At 40.8% G+C, this 14915-nt stretch overlaps 1 protein-coding gene across 1 annotated transcript; it reads left to right on the top strand.

Moving 5' to 3' along the window:
* The first annotated feature begins 1574 nt into the window (after positions 1-1574).
* STRIT1 (small transmembrane regulator of ion transport 1) lies at positions 1575-9563 on the top strand. Its single transcript, XM_025184868.2, has 3 exons — positions 1575-1728; positions 8871-8970; positions 9062-9563. The coding sequence occupies exons 1-2, from the start codon at positions 1716-1718 to the stop codon at positions 8963-8965; spliced, it is 108 nt and encodes a 35-aa protein (XP_025040653.1). The 5' UTR covers positions 1575-1715; the 3' UTR covers positions 8966-8970; positions 9062-9563.
* The last annotated feature ends 5352 nt before the right edge of the window (positions 9564-14915 follow it).

Raw genomic sequence — 14915 nt, 5'->3', positions numbered from 1 at the left:
TGTGCAACTGTACCTGCATATATCATCTCCACTCTTCTGTGGAACATTCTGTATTTAATGCTGGCTTTCATCTAGTTAATGATCGCAAAATGGATCCTTAATGAATAAGTGAAAAAGTTATGACAAGGAACATTTCCTAATCATCTATATGTGGATTTCCTCCTTCATACAACACATGCAGTTTATCTTTTTGACACATCGCTGGCAACAATTCCTATGTTTCCCTTGTATTATTAGAGATTACAACTTGTAACCATGTTTATGAAATTACTTATTTATGTTACATTTATGGTCAAATCCTTCTTGCCTTATTTATATGAGTGTCTCCACTGAATGTACTTACTCACATGAGTAAGAGAAACAGGATTTTAGGTTGTAAACTCTTAGGCTAAGTCTACACTGGCATGATTTTCCAGAAATGCTTTTAACGGAAAAGTTTTCCTTTAAAAGCATTTTTGGAAAAGCGCATCTAGATTGGCAGGACGCTTTTCCGCAAAATGGCGATCGGGGCTTTTTTGCGGAAAACAAATCTCTGCTGTCTACACTGGCCCTTTTGCGCAAAAGTCTTTCGGAAAAAGACTTTTGCCCGAACGGGAGCAGCATAGTATTTCCGCAAAAGCATTGACAATTTACATGAGATCGTCAGTGCTTTTGCGGAAGTTCAAGTGGCTAGTGTAGACAGCTGGCAAGTTTTTCCGCAAAAGCAAATGATTTTGCAGAAAAACTTGCCAGTCTAGACACAGCCTTAGGCTATATCTACACTGCAGGCTTCTTGCGCAAGACCACCCATTCTTACTCAAAAACTTGCGAAGCGTCTACACTGCATGTGCGTTCTTGCACAAGTAAATTTACAGTAAAGCGTTGGAACAGAGACCTTCTTGTGCAAGAGTTATTCCTCTCCCCATGAGGAATAAGTCCTCTTGCGCAAGAACTTTTGCACAAGAAGACAGTGTGGAAGGGCAACAGGGTTTTTTTTGCACAAGAAACCCCAGTGGCTAAAATGGCCATCAGAACTTTCTTGCGCAAGAGAGCGTCCACACTGCCACGGATGCTCTTGCGCAAAAGCACATCTCTTGCGCAAAAACACATGGCAGTGTGGATGCGCTTTTGTGCAAGACCTTTTGCACAAGAACTCTTGCGCAAAACAGTTCTTGCACAAGAAGCCTTCCTGTAGATGTAGCCTGTGGGTTAGAAACTATGTCTACTTTTCTGTCCTTCTCTGAGCAGTGTGTGCCATGCTTACTGTTGGTGCTTAGAAAATGATAGTTACATAAATGTACAGGCAACTATAACTTGTTATAGTTTTTCTTATCAGGGAATAGAATTAAAGAGGATTGGAATTTCAAGAGCAAACTGGATCTCAGTCTTCCTCTAAAGAAAGTGATGATCATGAATATTACGCAGAGAAATACTGAAACTAAACTAACACACCATAAATCAAACTTCAGACCTCATTTCATTTTCCAGGCAAAAGTTAACCTCTATTTATCTTTCTTTAATGAAGTCCTGTACATTAACAAGAACTGCAAGCTGTAAACTTTAAGACTCTGAACTCTTTTCAAACATTTAAATGCATATAGCAGAAAATTGGCATCAGTGAGCAAAGCAGCTGCAGTACATTCCAAATATTGCTCTATTTAAAGCATCCCAAAGCTCACAGTAACAACTGCAGAGGCAAACCTTAAAACCTGTCAATAAATCCAGTGCAGGGGAGAATGGCAGAACCAGGTAAGATAGAGACAAATACTGTTGAATTAATGTATGTATATCTGTGTAGTGTGAAGATATTGTACTATTGGTAAGCTACTAATTCTTTGATGATGTACTATATATTTTACTTTTTCATAAAGGAATAGAGTCAGTTTGAAATCTAATCTGCTTTAAAAAAAAGGGCTAAATGTATTTTTGGTGTTTTCTGCATTTAATCTCCCTGGCAGTTTTTATGCTTCTACAACCACATTTTCCTGTTTTTAAAATTCTGTCTCCATGAAATAAGGGTGAGTGACTAATTGACTTTATAGGTTAAACACTGATAATGACTATATGCAAAATATTGTAAAATACACCATCATACGCTGAAAACTAGAGACCACTTTTTTTCTCTTTGATCTGTTTCAGCAGTATTCATTCGAATTGTTATTTTAACAACATTCATCCAGATGTGCTTCTTATGTTAATGGGAGTCTCTGATTTACCTAAACTACTATGAATATTTTAATGTGTGGTTAACAATACATTCAACACACATATATGTATCTATGTGTGTGTGAATAATGTTATTTGTGTGGCTACAGTCTGAGAGTATGGGAAAATGAGAAAGATAATACAGTACCTTTTTATTTTGATGTAAGCTAGGTTTTCGCTCCACAGTTCCCACTTGGTAAGGCAAAGTGAAATCACAGTGGGTGAATTTTGCATTGATTTCCCATAACACACAATGACAAAAAACGTGAATTTTACACATGCTGAAACTTGCTGTATTAACATCCTTCTCAAGAGGAGTGAATGGAAACCAGCTATAGGCATAATCATATTGTTAGCTGGTACACATAATTACTCAAATTGTTTACTTGTAGAAATAATGTTCTTTTTGATATATTAGTAGTAGTATTACGTGTTTGAATGTTATAATTCAGGACTACTCAACATGCGGCCCGTGGGCTGCATGCGGCTCGCAGCCCATCTGTTTGTGGCCCGCGGTGTGGTTTGGGTTTATGTGGAGCTTAACATGCAGCCCGCGGGTGGTAACGAAAACAAAAAAGTTGTCAATATATTGGTCTTCTGTTGATATGCATTTTAGTAGTTAAATTCCTGGACTGTCATTGCTCATTAAAAATGCTGTCATAGAGGTGGAAATTGGGTAAATATTGCATTTTATTAATATCAGCAGAACTGATTTAAATGGGACCTGTGTGTTGTGTAGTCTTGCCTCAATCTTTGTATTCATGCCCATCACTATGAAAGAAGCTATTTGCATATATTTGTATATCTATTTGCACATATATGCAATCACACTTAAGTTTGGCCCTCGGCATGTGCTGTGAGTATCATTGTGGCCCCCGGGGCTTCCAAAGTTGAGAAGCCCTTTTATAAATCTTCATATGATAAAAGCCACTGAAAACAATCTGCCACCTGCACAGTCACCACTCATATCTTCTAAGTACAGGGAAAACTGCTAATCTCAGATACAGCTATATGATAACTGTTGGTGAATGCTGACTTGTTAATTTCAAGCACTATGTAGAATAAATAATAATATTTAGTACTTGTATGCCTGGTTTATCCATAGATATCAAAGTATTTTACATCAGTAAGGTATGTCTCAGTGTTTCCATTTTACAAATAAAGAAAGGAAGACACAAGTGGTTTGACCTAGATTTTAAAGCAAAACAGTGGTAAAGTCAGGACCAGCACCCACATCTCCTGATGCTCAGCCTGGTGCCCTATCAATGAGGTATTACAGTTTTCTATACTGCTGTATCTGTTTCCAAAGCCCTGTGTACTCTGCTGAAAACTTGATCAAAATTCTCCATGGCAGTCCCTGGATCTTGCAATACTTCAGTGTGGCAGACAGGGAATTTGTGAGACAACCTCATTAAAATATTTTTATTTTTTCATTTAAATTATTTAAATATTAAAATTGCAAAAACAATCAGCATCAGAGCTCTGGCTTTATAAATTTTGTTATTAAAATGAATTTTCAGTGTGTCAGAAATTTTGTATTAGTAATATATAACTCCATTGAAGAAGTTGTCAGAGTAGTTTTGGTAGGAAGGCAGTGGACATCTGAGGCGTTTGACATATAGGAAGATGTAGTACATAGTTTACCATAATCAAGCACACATTTTTAAAAAGCAGCATTGACAGGTTTATTTTATCATTCTAATCCATGCATATAAGGATGCATGAAGGCCTGGTTATAAACTATTTCATCATATCATTGACACTTGGGATACTGATTTCTCAAACCAGCACCTCTTTAATCATCTTATAAAGAGTGCCTCTCTTCTCAAGAAAAAAAGAGAAAAAGAAAAAAATATTTCGACTGAGCAGTTTTAGAATTTTAGAATGTTGCAGCTTTCTACTCCAGTCAGAAATTGTCTTTGTTGGTAACATTATTTTCCTGTAAGAAGGACATTCCCTTATCTGTTCCATATATATTCCCGTATCTATTCCATATATTATAAAGCAGCCAGGGTATGTCTACACTACCACCCTAGTTTGAACTAGGGTGGTTAATGTAGGCAACCACGGTTGCAAATGAAGCCCGGGATTTAAATATCCCGGGCTTCATTTACATCTTGCCGGGCGCCGCCATTTTTAAAGCCCCGCTAGTTCGGACTTTGTGCCCGCGGCTACACGCGGCACAGAGTAGGTAGTTCAGATTAGGCTTCCTATTCCGAACTACCGTTACTCCTTGTGGAACGAGGTGTACCGGTAGTTCGGAATAGGAAGCCTAATCCGAACTACCTACTCCATGCCGCGTGTAGCCGCGGGCACGGAGTCCGAACTAGCGGGGCTTTAAAAATGGCAGCGCCCGGCAAAATGCAAATGAAGCCCGGGAAATTCAAATCCATGCTGTGTAACTTGTATATGCCTCTTAGAATATGTCTACACAGCAGTGTTATTTCAGAATAACTGACATTATTCCAAAACAACATAGTCTGCATCTACATACAAGCAGTTATTTTGACATAATGTCAAAATAATGTTGAGCTGGAGAACTTCTTACTCCGACTTCTGTAACCCCCATTTTACAAGGAGTAAGGTAAGTCAGAGGAAGAGAGCTCTTCCTTGGACTTCCTCCTGTGTAGATAGCACCAAAAGCTGAATTAAGCTATTTCGAGTTAAGCTATGCGATTGATGTAGCTCAAGTTGCGTAGCTTATTTCTGCTTTAGCCCTGCTGTGTAAAAATGTGCCCTTAGATACTAAGGACAAAAGCAAAATAAAGTTCCTGAATTCTGTGTCTCTTCTCATAACTAGATCTCACACTACAGCCAGTCCCCGACTTACAAACGAGTTACATACCAAACACCAGGTCACAACTCGATCTGTTCATAAATCGGATTACATTCACTTACGTACAGCCGCGCTGTTCGTAAGTGTGGATTTCATTCATAACTCGGGTTCCGGCTGTATAGAGGTTGGCCGTAAATACAAATGGTCGTAAGTCAATGCGTCCGTAACTCGGGGACTGGCTGTAGTCCTTTCTTTAGTGACTCCTTATCACCAAATTTCTTTTAAGACCAACATTTTGTGTAGTCTCTATTCTGTAGTATTAAGCATGTGTGCCTACGTGTGTGTGTATATATATATATATATATAAAACACATGAGGGAAAATTTGCATATGACCTCTCCCTCAGTGCACTCCATAGGTGGCATACAGCACCCAGAGAGAACAGTGAGGCATAGCCTGTTTCCATCTGAACCAGCCCTCTGAGCAGGCTAGCAGCAAAAGAGAAGCCCCTGCACCTAGGCATTCACCATCTCCTTCGCATGGAGTTGCACGGTCTTTTCACAAGTTCCCTATGATGCAGTTGGCCTCATACCAATCTAAGGGAGAGCATATCAAATTAGGGACAAATTAGGGATGTGGGGGGAAAAGAGAGCATGACAGTAGCATAGGTGCTGACTGGCAAATGCAAGGCATTGTAGCAGTTTTTAGGGCTTTCAACTACTCCTGCTGTCAATTCCTGCTCTTGACGCCTTCTCACAGACTTAGTGGACTTTGGATCAGGTCCCCAGAGCAGTGGCTTCCTGAGGTGTGCTTGTGAGCAGTACTTAGGACTGCCGCTCCACGAGCATAAACTCTTCCGATAGTTCCTATGAAACATTATGCCACATGATTTATGCTGGCGACATTGTTCTTGCTGACCCACCAGTTTGCAGTGCCTGCTCCTTACATCTAATTGGCTCTCCAGTAACAAAGTCCCATACTGAACAATCTTACTGTTTATTTAGCAACAGCTCCGTTTAAAACTCCATGCTGCCACCCAGCAGGATTCAGTACCTCATTTGTATGGTTACCGTTCGGTAATACAGCAGCCAGACTCTCAATAGAAGTACCTTTCGCTAATGAAGTATCAAATACATAAGTATCTCTAAAAGAAAATGTAGTCTGGAATTCCCTTGTGGCTCCACATCACCAGAACCCATCATGGAGTTTATCTTTGTGCTACGTGGTTGCTTATTTGTGCTGTATTTTAAATAGAAGTCAATGCAGTTTTTATGTGAGATTGCTGTATACTATTTAGTGGTATGGCATGCTCTTTTTAGTTAGCTTGTATAGTGTAGCAGGCAAAACACTAAACTGTTGTTTATCCCTTCAAGACAGCTGGTGTGATCCATTCACCTCAATATGGTGCACGGTCTTATGCTATCAAAACACTTTTAGTGTGTTTTCATTGCAGGAGGACTTATTTTGAAATGTTTTTTTTTAGGGAACTAAAGCAGACTCATCCTGGCCTGAAATAATTCCTTTGTGAAGTATGAACTTGCTCTTTGCTGGAAACAGTTGAAAATTCTTTGTTGAAAGTTTGATGTAGAACAGAAACAGATTTTCATAAAACTTGATTTCTATTTTCTAATTCACTGTGCTAAGGACCTTTTCTTATACAATCATCATTTTACAAAGCAATTTAAAATCTCTTAGGCCTGATATACGCTAAAGTGGAAAGTCGACCTAAGATATGCAACTCCAACTATGTTAATTCAATGTGTCTTAAATTGCTGTCCACACAGTGGGAGGCTGACAGGAGCAGTGGCTGAGTGTAGTCATTACCTTAAGGTTTCCACATTATCTATTAGCCAGTTCCAGTCATAGTAGACAGCATGGAATTTAACATTATATTGTAGTGACTGGATCAAAGCAACCAAATTGATGGCAAGTCTAGGAGACAAACTGAAAAAGTTGCATACCATCTCAGATACCCTCCCTTTCCATGAAATGGTGGCAATTCCTTTGACTTAGGAATTGAGCAAGTAGGAAAGCCCCATTAATGGGTAACAACCAAGACCCTAACTGGATTGTCAGAGTATGTTTATATTTAGAGATTGTCTCAAGGAGAGCTTCTTCTCCACATGTACTCTGCCCCGGGAAGCAACCTGGTGAGTCTGTTAGGCATAGTCCCACCCCAGCAACCCTTTGGAGAGTGAGACACCACCTGTACAATTCAAGTCTGTGCCTAAGGATATGTCGACATTGCAACACAAGACCCACAGCCGCGAGTCTTAGAGCACAGGTCAACTGACATGAGTTTGCAGGGTTCGGATTATGGGGCTCAGAATTATAGTGGAGATGTTTGGGCTTGGGATGGAGACCGGCCTCTGAAAACCTGTGAACGGGGAGGATCTCAGAACTCAGACTTCAGCCCAAGCCCAAATGTCTACACTGTTATTTTTATCCTGCAGCCTGAGCCCTGCTGAGCTCGGGTTCTGAGAGATGCTACGGTGGGTCTTTTATTGCAGTGCTGAAAAACCCCATAGCTAATCCAGGCCATAGCATGCACACACATTGAGTATATGCTCTTGACATCCTGACATAAGCCCCTGGGCTCTAGTGTAATAGTAAAGAATCTTTGCAGTGGTAGCATCCTTGTAGGAACTCCAGAAGACATACATACAAGGGAAATGTGTCTGTCACCCCTCTCCGTAAGGAGGGCTTCAGTCAGTGGAGTTGTAGTAGTATCACTGATGTGGTAAATTAGGATTTACCATCGTGGTGTCCTGATGGATCTCCTGCTTCATCAATGATGATAAGCAGAAGGCTGCATGCGCATGTGCTTAACCATGTATTCTGTGTTGACTGGTGCAATTAGTCAACTCTGCAGACTCTGAAAGAGTCCCCAAAGACCACAGATCAGATAAGGGTTGAAGGAGTCTGGTCAAGGTTTATTGTTAGTAAAGTACAGTAATAGTTGTCAGTAGACTCTACCGAACCACTACACATATGTACCCGTAAAAATGGATTCAGCTCAGTCAGTGGGAGGTCCCACTGCCCCTCAACTGGACAAAGACTGTGCCCTCCAAGACACCACTTTATATACAAGTATAAACAAGTTACACATCACTCCTGACATGTCAGGTTGCCACCCTTTGATGGCTACTTAGATACCGCTCATCATCCTGCACCTCATGGTTTGATTAGAACATCTCTAGCCATCATGCTGTCAGTTTAGACCCTTTCCTGAACCTGGGTCAGTATCTATGGAGAGTATCTAAGGTTTTTTTTTAAACAAGCTGGTGTTACCATCCGTTTGGAATGTGCTTTCAACTTATGACCAGTACCAATTACTGGTCTATACCTGGGCTTATTACCAATTAGTGTTTTACACTTTCAGCCCTGTTTGTGCCAAGTTCTGTGAGCAAGGGCCTGCCTCTTGCTCACATCTTAGCTGTGCTTTATATTAGTCAAGTTTTGTCCATTGTTAGCGAGGCCTCAGGCCTCAAACTAGGCCTCAAACCAGGTACTTAGGCTTTCGTTTCAGGCTTACATCTTACTACAGAGTCCTGTGCCAATGATCTTCTAAGTGGTCAGTGTAGACAGAGGACAGGATCATGTCTCTCTCTCCACTATTCACTTCCCATTTTATAAGAGTGCCTTATAGTGCTAGCCCTTGTGGCCACTGAGAGCAGGGGCTGGAATTGTGGATTTTCTGTGTATCCCTGTGTAGGGCCAGCCAAGATAGTATAGTATAGTAAAGTATAGTATAGTATAGCCATGATAGAGTTGATTGTCTCAGCTCACTGGTCTTTTTTTAAGATCATGCCAGTTTTCACATGTTCCATTCAATAGATATTGAGATAGTGTAACATGGTATATTTGCCTGGCTCCTTTCTCAGTAAAACTCTACATTCTCTCTCTTCAGGGGAAATCCAATACTCACGTCTTGTTGTACCTGCACTTCTCATGGTTGGCTGGATTGTGGGTTGTGTGTTAATGGTTTACATAGTCTTCTCTTGATAAAGGTAAGCTATTTGTACAATATTCATATACAGTCAACATTTACTGAAATTTGCAGTGCTACCTTTTTACTAAGGGAACTTTTTTGTCCTGCAGGAAAGAAGATTTCACAATGACATTGATTGGAAGAACCCAGAAGTTAAATGGAAATGTCTAGTCCTTAAAATAGGCACAGTATAAGTTGTGTGTTAATACCACAATGTAGACATGGTATACACTTTGTGTCTACAACATAGATATGAAGTTGGTTCAGATACTTTTGAATTGAGTGGTGTTTGGAACCCAGTAATAGGTCAGATATTTGCCTATCCTCCAAGCCATCACTAGCCATCTTGAAATTCATCCTCTTGGAAGTAGAATTTCCAGAATACTTATTTTTGGTGGTGACAAACAGTGCCAAATGGAGTTGGTGACTTAGATACAGAAGTATACATGGAAAAAGTTAATGATATGGGATGCAAGATGCCTCTAATCAGACCATGAATCATCTTTAATGTGCTGGGAAAAAAGAAATACTAAATTAAAAAAATAAATTGTGGAAATAACCCTCCTAACTCTGGAAGAATGTTTACTCTCTAAATAAATTTTCCAACACAAATTTCTCTTTTGTAATTTAAAATGCCATGATGCAAAAATTTCTACGTATAAATCCACAAGGTTCTTTGGAAGATGAAAGGCAGCTAGGTCTGCTTTATTTATGTGGCAAGAATTCTATATGCAGGTTGTACTATAAGCATGACATAGGCTTTAAAAAGCCCAAAAGCTTTAAGTATTGTCTAATAAACACGTAGGTAGGTGCCAACTTAATCCTTGATCTTTTGTGTTTAAATCCAATTCTAGGAACAGATTTTGATCTCTTCACTCTGAATTCAACCTAGTTCCCATCAGAGAAACTGGGATTTGACCCAATGGCAGCTGGATTGGGCCTTAACAAACGTAATCCTAGTAAATTCAATAGGACTTCCTACATAAGGAGAGAAGAAATTGACCCTTTGGTGGCAGATTAAAAGAATGTTCTTATAGTATTGTCCATTTGTACACATTACCAAATGCGGTGCAAGTGATACTTCTGGGGAAAAAAAAAGCCTGTGTGTAGAATAGCAGTGTAGATGTAGATCAGAAGTGAGGTACATAAGTAGAGTTGTCTGGAGAAGCGTACACAATAACTAAACCAGTGATACTAATCACTGACTTTATTGGGAACTAAAAATTCACTCACAATAGAAGGCTCAAATACCTAGATATTATGATGACTACATTAAAATTATATCAATGGAAGAAATGCAAGCACATCTTTGTGTTAGTGAGTGGCATGTGAATTAAGTTATGAGATCATTTTATTACATTACTGTTAAACAATATTTAGAAGGTGAGCTCTACTGTATCATGATAGAGGGCCTATGTAATATCTCTATAATAGCAGACTTCGCCTCCCGCCCAAAGAATTGTTGGTGGTCTCCAACAGCTTATGGTGAATTTACTTTTCTTCACTCTGATGGAAAAGAGCTCATGGCCTGGTTATTCTTTTCCTTCTTTTGTCCTCTCAGGGAAGAGATTCTTGAATACTTCCGCAGGAGTAACTCCTCTTGTCATTATGGGGAAGGCCTGCAGATCACAACAGCATCAGCTTGGAAGACATCTGCTTCCAAGGATCTGCTGCAGGCATTCACTTTCCAGGGCCACACTCTTCCAAGACACACAGATAGTTCATGGGACAAGATTCTAAACCCATAGCACTCAGAATAGTGAGTTGAACCTGGTGATGTCCCCTTAACTTTGGATAAAGAAATAGACATGGAAGGAGGCAGTCTGAAGATGGCACAAGTCAAGGCTGAAGGAGCAAGAATTGAGCTGAGAAGGACACCTTTGTTCTGAAGACTACTCTCAGACGGGGTAGCTGTGTTAGTCTATATCCACAAAAAACAATGAGGAGTCCCGTGGCACTTTAAAGACTAACATTTATTTGGGCATAAGCTTTCATGGACAAAACCTCACTTTGTTAGGTTTTTGCCCATGTAAGTTTATGCCCGAATAAGTTAGTCTTTAAAGATGTCTCAGGACTCCTCATTACTCTTGAGATGAAGAAGGCACCGAGAGGACATGGAGTAACAGATAGCCACTGGTAAGTGGACACAGCAAAACATTAGTGGTTCCTAGGTGTCCTGCAAGGGAATTATCATTTGCTCTATCAAGGGTATAGCAACGATTGGTTAAATGTTGTGATAGCATTCTGTTACTAGGGATAGATGTTTATTTTGAGCAAAGATCCCATGGAAATCAGTGGAATTACTTTAGTATTATAGTGCTGTAACTGAGAGCAGAATTTGGCCCAATGAGCTTTTACATCAGGGAAAGATTTTAGAACTGGGTTATTAATTTGCTGCACCCAGCTTGTACAACAAAAGTGATTTACATATACAGATGTTACTAAGCATACAGCTGTGGAGTTTAAGGCCATACAGGACCACCAGATCATTTAGTCTGACCTGAACTAGACACATTTACAACATGATGTTTTCTTTTAAACCTGCAGTTCCCCTTGGATTCCTAATACACTAATGACCCTAATATTTCACAGTCTAATCGAGGAATAACTGCATATGACAGTTATGGTTTTTGTTTTCTTATGAATTGGACCTTGTATGCCTGGCCACATAGTGCTTTAAAAATATATTACAACCATCCTAAAAAGAGAGTGATTTGTAATCCTGCTGATTGAAAACACTGGGGAAAGCCTCCTACGACAACAGTACATAGTTTGTTGAAAGGTTTGCTCAGCTGCAGACACCATTGTCAGGGCAGATGATATAATGTGGGAAGATAGTATTTTTGATATATTAGAATGTTCCAGATTTGTAGGAATGGCTTTGATTTTTTTTTCTCATTTCACATGTGGTCTCATTTACATGGAATTGGAAGGGTAAAACAAAATCAGATGCATAATACCAGAAAGCATTCATAGAACCTAAATGCCAAAAGGCTAGCTTGATAAATATTCAAACAGCTGTCTTGACTCAATGTCATTGTCCATGTCAGATGCATTGTAGCAGCTGTTTTGAGTGGATTTAAGTTAGATCGTCTAGCAATCAAATAGCTTAGGGTGTTAGTGAATTTCTTTTAATTGTTTTCTGAAAGTAAGCACAATAAGTAAACAAAATTTGCAAATACATATTTATCAAATTGAAGATGGTCTTCTAACCCTGTTTTTGAGTTTAGATTGCAGTGTTTTATTGGATTTTATGCCAAGTAAATACAAACTCACAGTTTTCATCTTCTGCCCAAATTAAGCCAATAAATAGAACATACATTAATTGTATTCAGGACTGCCTCGAGTAAATTTGGGTTCTGTGAGAAAACATTTATTTTCATTCCTAAGATTTGGTGCACAAACCATTTTCTCATAGACTCATAGACTCATAGACTCATAGACTTTAAGGTCAGAAGGGACCATTATGATCATCTAGTCTGACCCCCTGCACAGTGCAGGCCACAGAATCTCGCCCACCCCTCTTAGAATAATCCTCTCACCTATGTCTCAGATATTGAAGCCTTCCAATACTTTGAAGGCCCCAACATGCAGAGAGTCCTTCAGCTGTGATCTGTGCCCAATGCTACAGAGGAAGGCGAAAAACCTCCAGGGCCTCTGCCAATCTACCCTGGAGGAAAATTCCTTCCTGACCCCAAATATGGCGATCAGCTAAACCCTGAGCATGTGGGCAAGACTCACCAGCCAGACACCCAGAAAGTTCCCTATAGCAACTCCTATCATCCCTCCATTGACCTATTTCCAACTGGAAATGAATGGTCAATTAGTTACCAAGATCATGTTATTTCATCCAACCATCCCCTTATCATAGAATCAGAACTGGAAGAGACCTCAGAAGGTCGTCAAGTCCAGCCCTCCGCTCTAGGCAGGACCAATCCCATCTAAATCAACCCGGCCAGGGCTTTGTCAAGCCGAGACTTAAACACCTCTAGGGATGGAGACTCCACTACTTCCCTAGGTAACCCATTCCAATGCTTCACTACCCTCCTAGTAAAATAGTTTTTCCTAATATCCAATCTGGACCTCTCCCACCACAACTTGAGACCATTGCTCCTTGTTGCCATCTGTCACTACTGAGAACAGCCTCTCTCCATCCTCTTTGGAACCTCCCTTCAGGAAGTTGAAGGCTGCTATCAAGTCCCCCCTCACTCTTCGCTTCTGCAGACTAAACAGACCCAAGTCCCTCAGCCTCTCCTCGTAGGTCATATGCTCCAGACCCCTAATCATTTTGGTTGCCCTCCGCTGGACCCTCTCCAATGCGTCCGCATCCTTTTTGTAGTGGGGGGCCCAGAACTGGACACAGTACTCCAGATGTGGCCTCACCAAAGCCGAATAAAGGGGAATAATGACATCTCTGGATCTGCTGGCAATGCTCCTCTTAATGCATCCTAATATGCCATTAGCTTTCTTGGCTACAAGGGCACACTGTTGACTCATATCTAGCTTCTCATCCACTGTAACCCCCAGGTCCTTTTCTGCAGAACTACTACTTAACTGGTTGGTCCCCAGCCTGTAACTATGCTTGGGATTCTTCCGTCCCAAGTGCAGGACTCTACACTTGTCTTTGTTGAATCTCATGAGATTTCTAGTGGCCCAATCCTCCTGATATTTTCTCCTGAATATCTTACGTGCTTCAGACTCCTACACAGTGTCAGCTGCAGAAATTCAGTGCCTCAAAAGGAAAGGCTGATAGGTGATAGTCTGAACTAGCGTTTGTGGAAGGTGTTCAGGGGAATGAATGGAGATTTTCTATAAAATGAGGAGGCATGGGAACCTCTGATGTGCTGCAGCCAAGGACCTGTTGTAGGGAATAATTCTGGACACTCTGGATGCAGGTGAAAACAAGCAGAGGATTTATTGCACACAGCTGGTGGAGTGTCCTTCAGGGTTAACCTGGTGAACACTAGTTAATCAAAACATTACCACAGATTATATAGGCAACAGATGGGCGGAGTGGAAGCGATTTGATAGGGTCTGGCGGCAAGACGTAATGAACACATAAGCCAATAAACTATGAAGGTTACACAGCTTTTCCGCCCATTGCCAATTAAACATCTTATCAATAATACAGGTAGTTATTCCTAACAAGCTAAATAAGCCAACATAAGCAAGACAAGCATTTTAATGACAACTTTGTTGAAAATTATGATGTGTCTACTGCGAGGTGATACCACCTCGTGTTGGCATAGTCCTTGGGTCTCAGGCTTATCTAGGATTAAAGGAGACAGTGAGAATGACTTCTGTAAAGTTTGTTTTGGTACCAGCCAGGGTCTTATCGGAGTGAGGCCCTCTTGGAATGTGGTTGCCAGGGTGACCAGGGTCATGTTAGTTGCTTGTTCTCTGTGTTTCCAGGTCTTGCCTCAAATTTAGGATTTTAATAGGGATTCTTAGCAGAATACCATGGACTGCCTCAGTTTACCTACACCTGTCAAAGTGGGAGATGTCTTTTTTTGAGCCTTCTTTGAAATAAAATCAAGTCAACACCTCATCCTTCATCCTGGGTGAAGGCCCAGTTGGGGAAGGCAGCCAAAGCCCTGCCTCTTGTGCCCAAAGCCACTCTCCTTCCCCTTCACAACCTTCCCCCACCCAGCCAAGCCCCAGCCAACTCCAGCTGATGGCTGCAGTGCAGCATGGCCCCAGCCCTACCCAGGCAGCCCTGCAGTTTAGGCAGCTTTGGGAAGGCAATGCCTTCCCTTGCCTACATTACCCGCTGTCCATGGGTCTGTGTGCGCATTGCATACCAGGCCACCATCTTGTTCAAGGCTTTTGGGCACTACCATAATATAAACATTAAATTATAATAATGATCACTAAGTATGGTAACTATTTCACTAGCCTGGGTGGGGCACCAAATCTTGCAGCTGCAGGACTGGCAGCACTAGTTGAATCAGATCCGGTATTGTG

The sequence above is a fragment of the Pelodiscus sinensis genome, chromosome 10, assembly GCF_049634645.1.
Source record: "Pelodiscus sinensis isolate JC-2024 chromosome 10, ASM4963464v1, whole genome shotgun sequence".
NCBI lineage: Eukaryota > Metazoa > Chordata > Testudines > Trionychidae > Pelodiscus > Pelodiscus sinensis.
The sequence above is the reverse complement of the archived record's forward strand: the minus strand, read 5'-3'. Positions and strand labels throughout refer to the sequence as shown.